This window comes from Malus sylvestris, chromosome 1 (genome assembly GCF_916048215.2).
Source record: "Malus sylvestris chromosome 1, drMalSylv7.2, whole genome shotgun sequence".
Taxonomy (NCBI): Eukaryota; Viridiplantae; Streptophyta; class Magnoliopsida; order Rosales; family Rosaceae; genus Malus; species Malus sylvestris.
In genome coordinates, this window is record NC_062260.1 from 24,309,149 (window position 1) to 24,328,533 (window position 19,385).

General features: G+C 35.7%; 1 protein-coding gene and 1 pseudogene across 1 annotated transcript; one reads left to right on the top strand and one right to left on the bottom strand.

The window, feature by feature from the left end:
- Positions 1-3,097: 3,097 nt before the first annotated feature.
- Positions 3,098-10,142, bottom strand: LOC126614897 (putative F-box/LRR-repeat protein 23). Its single transcript, XM_050282589.1, has 3 exons — positions 9,976-10,142; positions 9,767-9,889; positions 3,098-3,665 (listed from the first exon to the last, which is right to left on the bottom strand). Exons 1-3 carry the CDS (start codon positions 10,140-10,142, stop codon positions 3,098-3,100), a joined length of 858 nt encoding a protein of 285 aa, XP_050138546.1.
- A 1,735-nt stretch (positions 10,143-11,877) lies between these two features.
- Positions 11,878-13,857, top strand: LOC126614905 (uncharacterized; annotated as a pseudogene).
- The last annotated feature ends 5,528 nt before the right edge of the window (positions 13,858-19,385 follow it).

Genomic DNA, 19,385 nt, shown 5'->3' on the forward strand with positions numbered 1-19,385 from the left:
GTTGAAGAAACTTATGGTTGAAACCACTGCAAATCAGGTAAACCTCAAATATTTACATCAATATGCCATCTAATCTAGTAGCGTAGAATTTTCTTATTCGAATTTAAGTAATGCCTTTTTAAAACTGAAACAAAAATGAGTTTGAAGTGTAAACCCAAGTGTCGATTTACCCCAAAAGCCTAGATAAAATCCTACTAACTGCTCTGATACAAACAAACACTTTTAAGTTAGCAAGTCTGTCATCATTTTCTGACTTGAACTCGTTAATGTTAGATGTCATGGAAGCTGGCCGATGATACACTCGATAAGATCCCGTCTTCCTCCTAACTTCTGCTTCTCCGTCTCCTAGCAAGCGATACAAACAACAGTGTTGGTTTTAAAGAAAAAGCAAATAGAGTATAGACATTGGAGGTAGCGAATGCTAACAGCCATATAAAAACTATATGAGTAGAGACATGATATATACTACCTTATTAGTTTGATAGAAAGACCATGCTAGTCCCCGAGGCAACCAGAAATTCAAGGAGGCTTGTTAGTCTAGTCGGGAACAATCTGGTCAGCTCGCGCTCTATTTCATGAAGCGCTTGCATAGAACATGCAGATGATACTTTAAAAAAAAAGGTGGGGAAATTATCAATACGACAAACTTGAAAAGCATAACCAAATCATACCATCCAATTCTCCCCAAGCCTTTGCGCATGTTGATTCCCATGGTTTGCTGTATTTTTTGTGAAATCAAGTATACCCATCACACTGTCCTGGTATCCGTTTTTGTTGTGCGATCTATCATTGAGAACCGACAGGAAACATTTTTTGTGGACTGACATTTCAAGTGATGATTGAAGGCTCACCACTGTCCCCTTGTGCTTATTAGTGTAAGCTTGTCTCCAGTTGCTCCTTTTCGTGTCATTGAGGTGCAGAATGGCGCGAAATGGGAAAAAGAAACTCTCTGAACCTCAATGACAACCCTTTACTACAAGGGTCTTCGGAGAGGTTCTTTTTCCCACTTCGCGCCATTCTGCACCTCAATGACACGAAAAGGAGCAACTGGAGACAAGCTTACACTAATAAGCACAAGGGGACAGTGGTGAGCCTTCAATCATCACTTGAAACGTCAACAACAACAACAACAACAAAGCCTTTTCCCACTAAGTGGGGTCGGCTAATCACTTGAAACGTCAGTCCACAAAAAATGTTTCATGTCGGTTCTCAATGATAGATCGCACAACAAAAACGGATACCAGGACAGTGTGTTGGGTATACTTGATTTCACAAAAAATACAGCAAACCATGGGAATCAACATGCGCAAAGGCTTGGGGAGAATCGGATGGTATGCCTTGGTTATGCTTTTCAAGTCTGTCGTATTGATAATTCCCCCCCTTTTTTAAAAGTATCATATGCATGTTCTATGCAGACGCTTGATGAAATAGAGCGCGAGCTGACCGGATTGTTCCCGACTAGACTAACAGACCTCTTTGAATTTCTGGTTGCCTCGGGCACTAGCATGGTCTTTCTATCAAACTAATCAGGTCGTATCTCATATGTCTCTACTCAAATAGTTTTTATATGGCTGTTAGCATTCGCTACCAATGTCTGTACATTATTGAGAACATCCGATAGTTGGTGGTACATTCTACTGAGCCTAAGTACCGCCGACTATCAGATGTCCTCAATAAAGACATATAGAAAGCCGATGGAACCGACAAAGTTTGGTTCCTACATACAAGAATCTGATCAGGTAATCCTTAATTGAATTAGACCCTCCCTTTATGTTTCTTAAATTAATAATTCTTTTTTCCTACATATAGATTCATTTTAATGGAGTTGTTCGAAAGCGAAAACGCTTGTGGGTTCTTAGGACTGGCAAACATACTTATCACCTCCGGCGAAGCAAAAATACTTAAAGAGTACTTAGCAGAGAAACGCCGTTGCCGCCACTTCGTAAACAGTTGATAGAGTTACTTTAAACCATTCCGGGCGACAAAGAATACCCCAAACTTAAACACTTCATGTACATGGCAAGACAACAAAGGTACTTTACAAATAAATATCTTGTTTTGTTTTTTATAACAAGACTCAGACTAAATTCATTTACAATCCAACAGAGTTACGTTTTATGACCTATATCACCACCCTTTATTACAAGGGTCTTCGTAGAGGTTCTTTTTGCCAACCAGTATACCTTCTATATATTGGGAGGGGTGACACTGCAGCTTGGCTACAGTGCAATGAATGGGGGGAATTTGATTATAGTTACGAAATTGCCATTATATTTTTCCATTACAAAATTGCCTTTTTTTTTTAATTTTCTATATATATTCTTAATGTTAAGTATGGGCTATCGTTTGGGTTTGTGGGTTTGGGTGCTACATGAGCTGAGGTATGGATTAATTTGTGGGTTTGGTCATGTGGTGTTCCTTGGTCAGAGTAATGTTTTTGTTCATTTAGATCTGTGTTAAGCCTGGCAGAGTAATGTTTTTGCCCATTTAGGCCCGTACTAGGCCTAGCATGATTAGTTGTGACTCATTTAAACATATCTGATTTCTCTTGAAGGTTAAGGATTTCATTAGTGGGGCAAGTTCATTTTTTCAGAGTACTGTTTTAGATAATGGGTTGAATGTCATGATATGTAAGCACGTTTAGTTGGATTTTTCTAAAAAACAAATGTATTTTTTTTAATATTGCTCAATATCATTGTGAGGATAGAATAAACCACATTTCTTTTTCTTGCACAAATACAAATGGCACCGTAAAATGCTTCAACTTGATTTCCAAAGGAACAAAGAGCCTAAATTCCCTAGCAAACAACTCTTCTACCAAAAACAACTAAACTATCTAACAAAGAATACAAATGAGATCGATGTTGCTTGGATGAGTAAGGCGGTTTTTTATTTATTTGTTTATTTTTAACAAACGATATTCTCTATATTAAGGGGAGTGGGTGAGATTAGCCTCACAATGGGCAAATAATAATGTGGTTCAAATTCGCCTTTGGCGAGAATCGAACCTAAGACCTTTCACTCACAAGCGAAGAGAAATCCCACTAGACGGGAAGTGAGTATGGCTGTTTTGTTTTCAAATAAAAGTCACCGTAACTTACATGTAGGATATCATAATCATAATCGTAATCGTAATCGTAATCATTATACCCTGAGTCGGAATAAACCTTCTATACCAACGACCTGAGTCGGGATAAAGGTAGTTGTCTATAGCTGATTCAGAAAATTCATAGTCAGCAATGGAATCTTCAGGTAGCCACAATGTTCTGATTCCTTCAGCACATCTCATTGTCAAATCTCCGTCAAGGTCAAGATTGAAACAACAGCGCAGGTCAAGCGACACGAGACGAGGACAACAGTCAAGAATTTTTCGCAAGCCTCCGTCTGTCAGCAAATTTCCGATAATTTGGAGGTGCTGCAAACCATGCATAGTTCCTGCTATTGCAAGAGCGTCGTCGTTACACCCGATTTCTCCTCCGTACCACGTTTTGTTAAGTTTGAATGATTTCAAAAGTGGACAAGAGCGTCCGACCACTTGCAAGGATTCACGTGACAATCCATGATACAATGAAATTTCAAGGTACTCCAACAATGGAAGCTTTGAAGCCACTTTCCCCAGTTCCACAGCAGAATTCACGAGTCGGAGACTTCTAATTCTACTCGAACTGCATAAAGGGTTTAAGATTTTTAGCCACCGATGTACACCAAACTCAAATTCTAAAGTAACAATAATATATAAACATGCAAAACTGACCCCCGTCCATCGTCCAACATAGTATAAATGTAAGGTTGTGAATGACAATGAATGATGTATTGGATTACTTATGTTGTAGGCCACTTGTTTATTGAGTTGTTAACAACTTAAGTAATCTGATAGTCCAAATGAAATAAGGATTATGGAGTCTTATCCTTTGCAATTGACCTAAAAGAAATCTGATGGATTTCACTACAAAGATACAGTATCATGGTGAGACTTAAACACTTGTGATAGGGTTCGACTTTCACAACCAATAATAGGCTGGTTGTGATTAAACCCTAATGATATAAATACTATGGTTAAGTCCCTGCTTCCATACGCTTATATTCTCAATCACGCCAAACCCTATTCACAGTAGAGAGACATTTTGAAGTACTGGAAGTAGAAGACTCCTTATGAAACCCGAGCAGTCATGGCTTCTTCTTCTTCCTCCACTCCGGAAGATAAGTTTATTTCCCTTTAATTGTTTGATTGGTTTATTGTAATTATTTTGGTTTTATCTGTGATCCTAGTAACTTGTTGATTTTCGAATTACTTTTTACATGTGGTATCAGAACCTCTCAACTCGCCTAGGATTCAGAATTTCGATCATGGTTGGTTTTGAATATATTGGTAACGTTCAAATATCATGCCATTACTTTTATCCTTACAATATGTAAAGCTTCCGCGAATAACATGATTCATTGATTTATATTGCTGATAATTCAATATGTGGATTGATTATCGTATTGGCTTTGCAAATAATTATTTAGTTAGTATTATTATTTTTAATCTGACCCATCTGTAGAAATTACTTCTGTGTGTGGTTGTATTATCCTTGTCTGTAGATACAAATCTGCTAGGGAATTTGCAAAGCTTGGGGGTTCGGATTATTGGTAATTTGTTTGAACAAATTCTTAACAAATTAAAGGCATAATTATTTGTTGTTTTGTTTAAATGTCTTTTACTTGTGGATCCTGAGGCTTCCGCTTAATCTTAGAATATTTTTGTAATTGCTTTTCTAACTACAGTTTTGCGGCATGAATCACAAAGATTCATGGCAAAATTTATATTGTGAATGACTGTTGACCAACATGTTCAATTAACTTTATGATTTAGATGTCAAGTTACATCATACGACATATTTATACATAAGATGTATGGTGGGTGAAAGATACATTATTCCAAGGATTTTGTAGTTTTTAGTATTCCTTTTCTATCACATGATATCTCCGATGGAGTAAATTTGTTTGGTCGAAGGATCAGAGAGCTCCAGTATGCTGCCATGGTTCATTACCCATGCACTAGGGTTTATGCATCGAGATTGAACCCCATTATGAAAAGCTTGCTGCCAAGTCTTGCATAATGAATTATTTGCCATGCTTTATTATGGGTTGAGCTTTACGAGATTTGTATATCTTGCTTTAATTTGATTTGTAGTGTTAGTGTTGGGTTTCCTAGGGCTCGCCCAAAACCCTAGTGAGCATATCCCGTTCAAAGGTGAGAATAAATTTTGACCCAACGGAAGTAAAATTAGTAAGTTTGCTCATATTTTTTTTGTTGTTGTCTAAAGCAACCTTTTGAAATTATTTTGAGTTGATGGATTGAATTAACCTTATGGATACTGACTTCGTGGGTGAGCCATTGTATAGGATTTTCATGATTTAAAATTCTGAATTTGGATACCATGGCACTAACATGTTTTATGCAGGCACACATGTTCATTCATAGCTTAGATGAATGTGTGAACTCATTCTGCAGGAATTAGAAAGGTTTGAGATCCCTTTCAATTCTCAAATCTTGCGATCGTAAGGAGCTTGATCTATATACACATATTAATGCCGTGGCCATTTTGGTGTCACTTTTAAATTGTTTTCTATCTTAAAAGGAGATTTTGATATATCACAATGGACATGCTAAATGTTGTTTTAAAAGAAAATTGAGATTTTAGTAAAGTTATGAGAACAAGACTAGCTATGTTCATGCAGTTTAGCATACCTTGCAATTTGTTCTATTTTAGTCTCTGATTTCATAACTCCAAATTTTATGAAATTTTGTCATGTCATAATATCAAATGGATTGTAGACGTTGGTATTTTTTCACGTTTCTAGACAAGAAATGGATTTATGGTAAATTTTTAAGTGTGATACCATATTGCTGGAATTCTGTAGACTTCCGTAGAATAGTCTACTTGTGATATTATTTTGACATATCTATGTGACTCATAAATTCATGAAATTTTAGTATGATATACATTGAGATATTTGTTTCAAATCTGGAAATTTTGACGAGCATTGGTTTGAAAATGAATTATTGGTGAATTTTTATTCTCTGGACTGTCCTGCAGAATTTATGCGGTTTCTGCAGCAAATTCCATTTCGATTTTATTTTAACCCACTTTTAAAATCGCAAAAATCATGGAATTTTGGGTAACAATAAATTTACATGTCTACTTTATTTCTGAAAATTTTCATACGCATTGGAGGAAGATTGAAGTTTTGGTGAATTATTTAGTCTCGGGTATGTTTTGCAGAATTTCTGTTGTTTCAGCAGCACAACTTATTTCGAATTTGTTTTTTAGTACACTTGTAAAATCTCAAAAATTATGAAATTTTGGGAAATAACAGATTTTTATGTTTACTTTATGTCTGAAAATTCTGATGCAAATCAGTTGAACAATGAATATTTGGTGAATTTGTAATCTCAGGTATGTACTGAACATTTTCTGCTGTTTCTGCAGCACCTCTCTTTTCGAATTCATTTTTGGCTCACTTATAAGATTTTAAAAATCATGAAATTTTGCAAAATAGTAGTCATATATGTCTAGTTCATACTTGAAAATTTTCATGACAATCTAAAGAGAATTGAGTTTTTAGTGAATTTGCAAACTAAAGTAGTACTGCTGAATTTTGGTACTTCAAAACTAGTTTTGTTATGTGATATTGTTTCACTGATTTGTGCACATCTATTGGTACTGACTATTATACAAGGTTATGGTTCCAATATGTCCTTATTTTATGCAAATTCTCAACACTAATTAATTTTATAGACAACACTGATTAAATTTTGATTTAAAGATGTATTGGTTTGTTTTGTTTAAACCAATGTTTTGTTTGGTCATCAATTCTAATTATGATGATAATTGTCTTTTGAGACAAAATTGGAAAGTGACATCAGTTTACTAATTGATCATTTGGGTCTCTACCGAATAACTGAATAACCATGTTTCTTCTTTCGAGAACTCTATTGTTCAATGTCAAACAACGACATACTTTTTGTGTCTGATTGAATCTTTTGAGAATCATTGAATATCCAATAAAATGGTTATTTAATACTGTTCTAAAAGATTATTTAAAAAAAAAATCAGAATTCTAATTTATATGGTGAATACTTTTGTCCCAATGGGAATTTCAGGAAATCACTCACCAATTATAAATTACTATTATAGCAAATTATAAAATACTTTTAACATATGTTCATCTGGCCAAAACTGTTGAAGCTATATGTATTTTTTGTATTTTATGTTTTGGCTAGCTATGCAGATATTTTATTTGCATAATTAGTTTCTGCCCAAAGGTGTAACAATCATGCAATTTGCGTTTGGTTTGATCCTCCACAACTCGACTACTTCCATGATGAATCTTGAAGAATCGAGAATAAGTAGGCAAGTTTACCAATCTTTTGTCTTAATTTTCTCTGAGTTCTAAATTGGATTAAAATTATTGTTGAAAAATTGATGTTATTGAGATATCTAAGTGTTTATTTTAATCGAATTTGTTTTAGAATTAAAACATAAATTTTGAGTTTGGATTCTCTTATTAAGTTTCATTTTAATTTATGACCTAATCATTAACACATATGTGAGTCTTCTCTCTTACACTAAAATAAAATAAAATTTGTAGTAATTGCATAAGTTATGGAACTTTTAATTCGAACCTATTAAATATGTATATATATATATATATATATATGTATTTGATCTTTATTGATTCAACTAGCCTATATTTTGTTATATGAAAATCACTTTCTCTAGTGTTTAATCTTGCAATTTTGAGTGTTTGCCCAAGTGGGAGAAATAATGTATTATGGGCTTCACACTCATCAATTTTGCATGCTTTTAATGGTCATAGTTTTGGTAGATAAAACGTACATTATCATACTTGTTCATATTTTATATATGCAACTAATCTTGCAAGAAATTCAAGAAGTGTTAATGAGTATATTCTGCTCAAAAGTGTTTTGCTTATTAATTCTTGTTTGTTGTTCAAGAAATTGGACTTGTGATTTATATGTTATTAAGGAATAATTAATCTGCTCAAAAGTGTTTTCTTATTCAGTACAACTATAAATCAATGTAATAGTGAAACATGGAATTGACAAGATTGTATATACTTCATCTGCTCAAAAGTGTTGAAGCTATAAAAGTTTACCCTTGTATTTTATGTTTTAGCTATGCAAACCTAATATAATTAGTTTCTGTCCAAAGATGATTCTGGAATTATATGTTTTTGATGCGATAAGAAAACATTTAGTTAAAGTTTTCTATTTCTGTCAAACGTTAGATGAACAAAACTGATCAAATGATTTTGTATAGTTTTTCAGTCACAAGAGTCACTTCCCTACAGATATCTAGAATAAAGATGTTAAGCTCACAAATTTTATGTTTTAGATCTCATGACTAATGTTTTGCTAATGGGAGTATTTGAAAGGTATCTGTTTCATTCTGTAGACCGTTACAAAGTTTTTTTTACTCTCTTAATCAGTGGGAGTAATAATAATTTATATAATTTTGTCTCTTTTAATCAGTGGGAGTGAGTAAAAGATTACCTTTTGTGTTAAAAATTTTGAAGTGTTAGTGGCTGATATTTTAAGAGTTTTTTGTTTAAGTTTTGTTTATAAGTTTTAATAAGAGATCCTGATTTTGTGAATAGTATGTCGTATTTTACTTGTTCTCTTATCATATTCTAAATTGACAGAAAAGTTGGATGTTGTTACCAACGTTGTTGAGTTCTTTTGTGAACTACTTTTGTACTGAAATATATTTTCATATTTTCAGTTCGACTATTGTGAGCTAATGTTTTGACTATTAGCTCTTGACACCATGACTTTGTTAGCAACAAAGTGCTTTAAGTTGAATGTGTACGTGATCTTGGAGTGCAAGGAACAGACCAAGTTGTTCTTTGTTTTCTTTGGTTCTGCATTCAATTCAAAGTGACAGGTTGCTAGGAAAGGTTGTTGCATACTTATGAAGACTCAGTGATCACCATGAGTTCTTATTTGTTAGGATAAATCATTGACATTCAAGTGGGAGAATGTAAGGTTGTGAATGACAATGAATGATGTATTGGATTACTTATGTTGTAGGCCACTTGTTTATTGAGTTGTTAACAACTTAAGTAATCTGATAGTCCAAATGAAATAAGGATTATGGAGTCTTATCCTTTGCAATTGACCTAAAATAAATCTGATGGATTTCACTACAAAGATACAGTATCATGGTGAGACTTAAACACTTAAGTGATAGGGTTCGACTTTCATAACCAATAATAGGCTGGTTGTGATTAAACCCTAATGATATAAATACTATGGTTAAGTCCATGCTTCCATACGCTTATACTCAAAATCATGCCAAACCCTATTCACGGTAGAGAGACATTTTGAAGTACTGGAAGTAGAAGACTCCTTATGAAACCCGAGCAGTCATGGCTTCTTCTTCTTCCTCCACTCCGGAAGATAAGTTTATTTCCCTTTAATTGTTTGATTGGTTTATTGTAATTATTTTGGTTTTATCTGTGATCCTAGTAACTTGTTGATTTTCGAATTACTTTTTACAATAAATTCTAGGGAACTTTAATGAAACGCTCATGGTACTGTTTATTTAACGAAAAATCATATTTTAACACTTCAAAATCAATCATGGTACTATTCACTTTACCCTTTATTTTATCTTTATAGTTAAAACTCAAAGTTTTCAATTCATTTTCATTAGTTTTCCTTAAATTCTATGGTGTTTAAGAAAGCATGACATACCTATCAGCGATATACTCAAGAACAGTAGCGGTGTCGTTGAAGTCGTCGAACTTGACCTCGACCAAATTACCACAGCTGCTATCAACCGCGTGTCGACACATCTTCTTCAAATCGTACTTCATGCTTAAGAGATATATCTCACGAATCACGATTGCTCTTGACTAAGAGTCTTCGCATGTCAATGGTGCGCCACATGAGAGGATTCTTACAGATGTTGAACCACGCCTTGCACACCATCAGAGCCCTCGTCAGGATGTCGAAGGTTGTCATTCCGTGAGAGTATTGATATCATAACGTCATCTGGTAGTTCCGTCCATTGATGGCAGTTTCGCACACGCTTTGCTCCGAGGCTTTTCATGATCTTTTTCTTCCACATTGCTCTGGTGTTGGTTGTTGTCTCGTTAAAGAAATAACAGAATAAAACGAATCTATATACACATACACACCCATATGATAATTAGTTTACAAAGAATACAAAAGACAATTAGAACAACTAATCCTATCGTAACCCTAAAACCTAATAGTCTTAGGAGACAAAATTCGTTTTCCATTCCTGATTGTGATGGCTAAAATGTCTATTGTGTTTTGATTTTGTAAATAGCTAGTATATTGTATTAATTATACTAGAAGATGTTTATCACTTTATGATTGTATTACTTGTAAGACAAGAAATTCTATGCAGTTTACTATAAATAAATGCATGAGAATAAACAGAGGGTTGACAAATATGTTTACACTTGTTTTTAGCCTTTAGATTTATCCTCATCCGATGGTCTTAAAGAGTAAAAACCTCACCCTTCTTCCTCTCATCCTGTACGCCATATCACTTATAATCCTCCATTTAAAATCGAGTAGAAGTCAGGAGAACGGTGGAAGAAAGGGGGAGGAGTTGTTCTTGTTGTTTAATTTCTTTGTCAACGATTTTTAGTTCTAAAAAGCGAAGGGTGGTGAGCAAATTCGCACTCAGACGAATATGTTAATTGCTTAGTTTGTTTTTAAACCACTACTCTTTTGCACGATGTCAATTTACACTTCTCCAGCTAACAAACAGAATTTAGGAGATATAATATCAACATTTCGTGTATCAAAAGAACCATATCTATCTTTACAAACCCTCAATTCTTTGCAAAAAAAAAGTCACTAAAAGACCTAAAATAGATGCAGAAAGTTACATGAAGGCTGGATCTTGGTGTTGGGACGGAGAGTACCTAAGGCTGAGTGCGGCTGCAGGAGAGAGAGCACGGGGTTGTTAGAAGTGAGAATGAATAGGGTTATATTGAAAGGGAGAGTGATTTTTGCATTCAAAATTGATACTTTTACCATCCAGTCGTACTATCTTTCTAATAAAGATGTGATCTATATGTGTTGACGGTTTCTATTAGAAAAATAGTACAAATGATGGTACGATAGATGGTAAGTGTAGCATTACAGTTTTATACATTTCGCACCTTTTATTTTTTAAGTGACTAAACTTAATAAAAATCAAAGAAAAAAACAAAAAGAGTGTGTGTAGAAGGAGAAAATTGAATGTAAAAATTCTTCTAAATATTAAATATATACATTAGAAAATGTAACGGTTAGATGGAAGCTCAAGAGCCGAAGACAACTAACGTAGAGGTGATCCAATTTGAAAAATAATGTAACTATCAATATTAAAACATAACTATTTTTTTTTTCTCTTTTTCGATTTTTTCTCTGTTTTTTTTTCTAGTAACAATAATGGTCGTGCAATGTCTATAGGATAGAAAGACTCATTTGCTTTACCTTACAACTTTCAAGCAAATACAGTGTTTGGTTAAGAGCATTTACTCTTGTACTTGAGGTTCCGTTCGAATCCTTCTCTCCAGGCAGTTTCCGTCGCATTATGTTAAAACTAATGTAACTACGTCATCCAATAGTATATGGTTTCACCACAGAGAAGAAAAGGCTGCTGTCAAACGGACCTTACAGAAAGAAAAAAAAGGCTGGAGATTAAAAGATGAGTTCTGACGGATACAAAGCCTAAAGCAGTGCAACAAAAATAATACTCTTACCATCTAATTGTACCATCTTTTTAATAGGGATGAGACCTACATGTGTTGACGGTTTATATTAGAGAGATTATACAAATGATGGTACGACTAGATGGTAAGTGTAGCATTACCGTTTTATACATTTCGCACCTTTTATTTTTTAAGTGATTGAACTTAATAAAAATCAAAGAAAAAAACAAAAAGAGTGTGTGTAGAAGGAGAAAATTGAATGTAAAAATTCTTCTAAATATTAAATATATACATTAGAAAATGTAACGGTTAGATGGAAGCTCAAGAGCCGAAGACAACTAACGTAGAGGTGATCCAATTTGAAAAATAATGTAACTATCAATATTAAAACATAACTATTTTTTTTTCTCTTTTTCGATTTTTTTCTAGTAATAATAGTGGTCGTGCAATATCTGTAGGATAGAAAGACTCATTTGCTTTACCTTACAACTTTCAAGCAAATACAGTGTTTGGTTAAGAGCATTTACTCTTGTACCTGAGGTCCCGTTCGAATCCTTCTCTCCAGGTAGTTTCCGTCGCATTATGTTAAAACTAATGTAACTACGTAAGTCATCCAATAGTATATGGTTTCACCACAGAGAAGAAAAGGCTGCTGTCAAACGGACCTTACAGAAAGAAAAAAAGGCTGGAGATTAAAAGATGAGTTCTAACGGATACAAAGCCTAAAGCAGTGCAACAACCCCATACAAGTCAAATTATAGTTGTAGACAAGCATGAAGAGATGAGAGATAAAAGTACAAGTAACTTTGAAACCTAACTCACACTCATGACTCGTGAGTGTGAGAAAACCAGCAAACTATTTTGACCTAATGAGTGTGTATATATAAGAGCATAAAAATGTTATGTGAAGATAAGCTCCCCTTTTCAGCCCAACCCCTATTCATTCTCACTTCTCACAGCCGCACTCCCTCTCCGACAACACCCTCAGCCTCAGGTAGTCTCCATATCCCAACACCAAGATCTCATTGCCAACCCTCCCTCCCCTCCTCCCTCCCATCTTTCTGTCTTAAAGCTACAAACTAGTGCAGTTTGATTCTTATTCAACTTTGAGTTTAATAAAGTTTTTACACTTAGCAACCGGTGTTGCTGGGACCGAAGTTTTGATCTGCAATTTAAAGCTTTATTGGCTAAAATCATTCTTTTTAGGCTCATTCAACATTGTCACTTTCGAATTTTGGTAAATACTTATTTGTGAAGCATCCAATACTCCGCAAGTTATCCCTTCTTCCTCTAATTTGGGCAACTCTTTTTTCGGCAACTCTGGAAAAAACAAAAAAACAAAAAAAAAGAGTTTCCAGTTGGAGGAAGAAGTAATAACTTGTGGAGTATTGTATGCTTCACAAATAACCAAAATTCCAAAGTAACAATATTGAATGAGCCTAAAGAAAATAATTTTAGCCAGGAAAGCTTTAAAACAGGTCAAAACTTTGGTAATAAAAACTTTTAATAACTCCTTTGACAAATTTCGGCTAAAATTTGTAATTGCTTTTCCAATTTTCATCCTCGGCATCAAATTTGTTTACAACTTCTAGCAAAGATTACGCCTTTTGTTCGTCCGAGAGCAAGAAGGTGTGACTTTCCAATTGACTAAGACTAAAACAAAAAAAAAGAAGAAATTAGTTACTTGGAAAGTCACTCGTTCTTACTATCATATGAACAAAAGGTGTACTCTTTGTTGGAAGCTGTAAACAAATTTGACACCGACTACGAAGATTGGAAACGCGATTACAAATGAGAAGGGAACAAGTTCATAGGAATCTATGACGTGGTTGGTGATGTGAAAGATTACTCAAATATCCTTCGTTTTTATGAATATGGAAAATATAAAGAGACGCGTTAGGATCACTATTGTACTCAAGAAACGTCCTTGCCCATATTGAAAAGTATTAGGAATGAGAAGGGAACAAGTTCGTAGAACTCTATGACGTGGTTAGTGATGCGAAAGATTACTCAAATATCCTTCGTTTTTATGAGTGGAAAATATAAAAAGACGCGTTAGGCGCACTCTTGTACTCAAGAAACGTCATTGCCCATATTGAAAAGTTTTGAGAAAACGAAATGTTATCTTGCTTATAATTTTTTCTTAGCCACGTTTATGTTATAGTTATCAAACCATTTTGAAGGCATCTCTGTAGCACCGTATTGTTCATATCTATTCCAACATTATTTTCTTAGTAACCTAAAACATACAACTTGAAAATCTTCATTTCTCTTATTGATGTTTTAAGATTCATATCGTACACTTCAGGGTTTAGGAATCGGATGGAGAGATCAGATTTGGACATAGAATTGAGGTGATGTTTGAGTCCACGTCGGAGACGTTTGCTTAATTTGCTTTAGAAAAACAAAGCAAAGATGAAGCTGTTAACCATAGTGAAGAACTCAAGATTATAGAAAACAGAGAGAGAAGAGTTTTGAGAGAGAAGGTAGAAAGAAGATACACAGAAACGTTTTTTCCTTATTATCTCATATTCAATCTTACACATTTATACTACTATATCTAGTTACACCAACCTCATCATTCTGTTACATCATTTTCACATTACAACTAATCCTAACAACCTTTATAACTGCCTAGTGTAATCTATCCTTCCAATTACTGACACGTGGCCTAATCCTCATCATTCATTCTTCATACTCTAACATCCCCCCTCAAGCTCATGGTGGGAGGAACCAAGCATGAGATTGGAGCAGTGAGTTTTGAACAAAGGAGAGCTAAGGCCCTTGGTAAGGATATCAGCAAACTGTTCAGAAGAGGATACAAATTGAACCAAAAGCTTCTTGGCAGCAACTCTCTCCCGGACAAAATGGACATCTACATCAATATGCTTAGTGCGCTGATGTTGAACCAGATTAAAGGATAGGGCAATAGCAGACATATTATCGCAGAACAAAACTGGAGGATCTTGAAGTTTAATCGTCAGAAAGTGAAGGATTTGTTGAATCCAATCCAACTCAGCAGCTGTAGAAGAAAGAGCCCTGTATTCGGCCTCAGTAGAGGACCTGGATACGGTCTGCTGTTTCTTGGAGGACCAGGATATTGGATTATTACCCAGAAACACAACCAATCCTGTGGTAGAGCGCCTGTCATTTGGGTCCCCTGCCCAGTCAGCATCACTGAAAGACTTTAAGACCATCTCACCTTTGGTATAAGTAATCCCAGTGAATAAGGATCCCTTAAGATAGCGTAAAATACGCTTAACTGCTGTAAAATGAGACTCCATAGGAGCCTGCATAAATTGAGAAACCTGATGAACAGAAAATGCAATATCCGGCCGTGTAAACACAAGATACTGCAGTGCCCCAACAATACTTCTATACAAAGAAGGATTATTATATGGCTGACCATCATCTTTAAGCAGTCTACTATAAGGAAGACAAGGAGTTGCAACATCTTTGGAGTCGAACATGTCAGCTTTCTTCAATAAGTCGTGAATATACTTCTCTTGAGATAAGAATAAACCAGCCTTGGTTTTAGTAATCTGAATTCCCAAGAAAAAGTGCAAAGATCCAAGATCTTTAAGATCAAACTCCTGTCTCAAAGCAGAAATAACCTGGTTTATAGCATCAGAGGCACTCCCAGTTATTATAATATCATCGACATACAAAAGCAATATCACAATTGAGCTGCCAACATGCTTCACAAACAGAGAATTATCAGAATAGGTATTACTGAACCCCAAGTGTGGTAAAAACTGAGTAAATCTGTCATTCCAAGCTCGAGGAGCTTGTTTTAATCCATAGAGCGATTTGTGTAACTTGCAAACCAATGAAGGGTACCTAACATCTTCAAAACCAGGTGGTTGCGACATATACACCTCTTCTTGTAATATGCCATGCAGAAAAACGTTCTTAACATCTAACTGCCTTAATTCCCAATCAAACTGAGAGGCCAGGGCAAGAACCAACCGAACAGTAGTTGGTTTGACAACAGGGCTGAATGTCTCTCCATAATCAAGACCGTGTTCTTGACTAAAGCCCTTTGCTACCAAACGAGCCTTATGCCGTGCTATTGTCCCATCAGCATGTCTTTTAATCTTGAACACCCATTTACAACCCACCAAATTTTTCTGAGAAGGAAGATGAACCAAGGTCCAAGTCTTTTGAGAATGCAATGCTTCAATTTCCTCTGTCATAGCATCAAACCACACAGGAACCTTCAAAGCAGTTTTATAAGTTGTAGGTTCTATCTGTGTAAAATCAACAGCAGAGTCACTGTGAAGGGAGGCAATAAGAACTTTCTTCTTAAAGATGCCACTTTTAGATCGAGTTTGCATAGGATGAAGATTCAGAGGTGGTATACCCATAACCACTTGCAAACTGTCAGGACTAAATTCCGGGACCACTGCTGCAGGAGAATCTTGTGCAATAATGGACTGAGAGGCAGGTATAGGTGACGGTGAAACATTTCTAAGTGGTGAGGAAGATGATACAATAGGAGATACCAAAATATTCTGAAGGGTAGGAACCAAAGAAGGGGAAGGGACTGGAACATGTGATATTGGTGCAGGTTGTGATGGTGCAGTAAAGGAAGCATAAGGAAAATCGAACTCATCAAATATGACATGCCTGGAGACATAGAGTTTCTTATGACTTGGCTCATAACATATGTAACCCTTATAACAAGATGCATAACCCAAGAAGACATATTTCAAAGTCTTAGGTTGTAATTTGGTGGTGTTATATGGTTTTAAAAGGGGATAGCATGCACATCCGAATACTCTAAGGTGCTGGATATCAGGTATGGCAGAATGAAGACTTTCAAAAGGTGAATTATTATCAATAACAGAAGATGGCATGCGATTAATGAGGTAAGTAGCTGTTTGACAAGCATAAGACCAGAACTTGGATGGTAATGTGGCATTTTGCAGAAGTGTAATAACAGTTTCAACAATATGTTTGTGTTTTCTCTCAGCTAATCCATTTTGCTCTGGGGTATAAGGACAAGATTTTTGGTGAACAATACCATTTGTGGTGAGAAAAGATTGAAATGTGTGTCCTATGTACTCCCCACCCCCATCACTCTGTAATATTTTGATCTTTGCAGAAAATTGAGTATACACAAACTGATGAAATGTAACAAAGACAGAATGAAGATCTGATTTATTGAGTAAGGGAAACATCCAGCAAAATCTGGTACATTCATCAACAAAAATGACATAATACCTAAACCCATCAATGGATATACAAGGTGCAGGTCCCCACAAATCACTATGGATGACTTCAAAAGGAATTACAGATCTAGTTGACACAGATTGAAAGGGAAGTTTAGCAAACTTGCCTTCCATACAACTTTGACAAACTATAGGAGATGTATCATTTACAACCGACACTTTGGACTTATGGAGCATAAGAGAAACAATAGGGTTTGAGGGATGACCTAATCGGTTATGCCACAAGGTAGAAGTGACAAGTTTCCCAAGACAGGTAATGGCTTGATTTGCTGAGAACACTGGAGCAGAAGGAAGTGCAGCTAAAGAACGAATAGGATAAAGTCCATTATTGCAGAGCCCCTTAAACAAGATTCTGCCGCTGGCCTTGTCCTGAATCCAAAAACAGTGAGCATCAAAAATTAGCCAGCAATTGTTGTCCAAACAAATCTTATGAACTGACAACAAATTATGAGACAGTTTAGGCACATAAAGAACTGAGTTTAATTTGATGGATTGAACTGGAGTTCTTAGGAGAGAATCGCCTATATGTGTAACATGCAAACCTTCCCCATTAGCAGTTTGCACAGTATCATGTTGAGGATATGGCGAAGCAAGAGACAAATTGTTTAGATCATGTGTCATATGATTGGTGGCACCAGAATCTGTTAACCAAATTTGCTGAGGAACTCCAGTGGATGTAGAGGCAGAACCGGAAGGCATGGCATATGAAGTAGAGGATGACATTGGATTAGACATATTACTAGGGACCATATGCACTGGTGGAGAAGACATCACAGGGTGAGAAGCCATCATAGCAGGATGGTGTACTCCAGAAAATGTAGTTTGCATTGCAGCCATAGGGGAAAAATTATTCTTAACCTTATTTCTATAGAAACAGGTCTTAGCAGTGTGATTACTCCTATCACATATCTGACACTTTTCAGAGACATCAGTACTTCGATAAGCACAATTAGCAGCAGTATGGCCTTGCTGTGAACACAACTGACATAGAATGGTAGAAGAAGATCCACCATCATGAAAATGTGAAGGACTACCAAGAATTCCAGGTGAAAAATCATGTATAACTGGTTTAGAGTATCTCTGACCTTGATTGTTATAGTACCGTTGACCTTGATTGTTGAAAGCCTTGCCTTTGCCTTTAAACTTGGATCGGTTTCCACCATTGTAAAAATTTGGCTGCCCAGAAAAATCATTATAACCAGAAGACCCATGAACTTTAGAATTTCCATGAAAACCAGAAGATGCAACAACAGTATGATCCATATCTGAATTCTTGACTACCATTGCAGAGAGAAATGGAGTGGTCGATGTATTTTCAATAAGTGCTTCCTCAGCAAGTAACTGAGCACGAAATTCCTTTAGAGAAATGACATTTTCTCGACCACGAATCACACACCGAAATATGTTGTATTCTGCAGGTAACCCATTTAAGGCCAAGATTACGATATCTTCATCAGCAAACATGACTCCAGCAGCGGCAAGATAGTCTCGTGCTTCTTTGATGCGTTGAAGATAGTGAGTAACTGAGTCTGCCCCTTTCTTGATTGTTTGCAGATCAGACTTCAACTGAAAGATAGAAGTTTTACTGACTGTAGAAAATTGCTCCTGAAGACGAACCCATAAGTCTCTCGCACTGGAACTACCAATAGCACACGAGATTGCCATTGAAGACAGAGTAGCAGTAATAAGTTGCATCAATGCCCGATCATGCATCTTCCACACCTTGTATGCATCAGACTCAAGTCCTGATTCAGACCCACTAGAAGCACCTCCGGAATCACAAGAAGAAGGAGACATGAATTGAGAAGGACAGGGATGAGTACCATCAACAAAATCCATAATACCATAGCCTTCAAGCATCAGCTTCATCTGAAAATGCCATGAAAGATAATTTGTATCGTCTAATTTGACAGTCACCGACGTCGACACCGACGAAATCAACCCAGTGATCGGTGATTGCATAATTTGCAATTGCGAAGCAGTAACCATTGTAAGAAAAAAAAAAAAAATCTCTTTGAGAACAAACGTCAAACACCTGGTGTGCAAGAAAAATAGAAGATGAAGAATACCAAGAAGCTGGTAAGAAATGCCCAGACAAATCAGAAAGAAACCAACCCAAAGAAACCGTTAGTCTTGATGAAAAGCGGAAGCAGACAGATCGCAAGATCGAAGAAGCTTAAATCTAAGCTATACGGGCGAGTGATACCATGTTAACCATAGTGAAGAACTCAAGATTATAGAAAACAGAGAGAGAAGAGTTTTGAGAGAGAAGGTAGAAAGAAGATACACAGAAACGTTTTTTCCTTATTATCTCATATTCAATCTTACACATTTATACTACTATATCTAGTTACACCAACCTCATCATTCTGTTACATCATTTTCACATTACAACTAATCCTA

Excerpts from the sequence above, each read along its gene's own strand:
- LOC126614897 (XM_050282589.1), bottom strand. The coding sequence starts at position 10,142 with ATGTGGAAGAAAAAGATCATGAAAAGCCTCGGAGCAAAGCGTGTGCGA. Across the intron at positions 9,890-9,975 it reads CAAGGCGTGGTTCAACATCT|CATGAAGTACGATTTGAAGA; the intron begins GTAAGAATCCTC and ends ATATCTCTTAAG. Across the intron at positions 3,666-9,766 it reads CTTGAGTATATCGCTGATAG|TTCGAGTAGAATTAGAAGTC; the intron begins GTATGTCATGCT and ends CCCTTTATGCAG.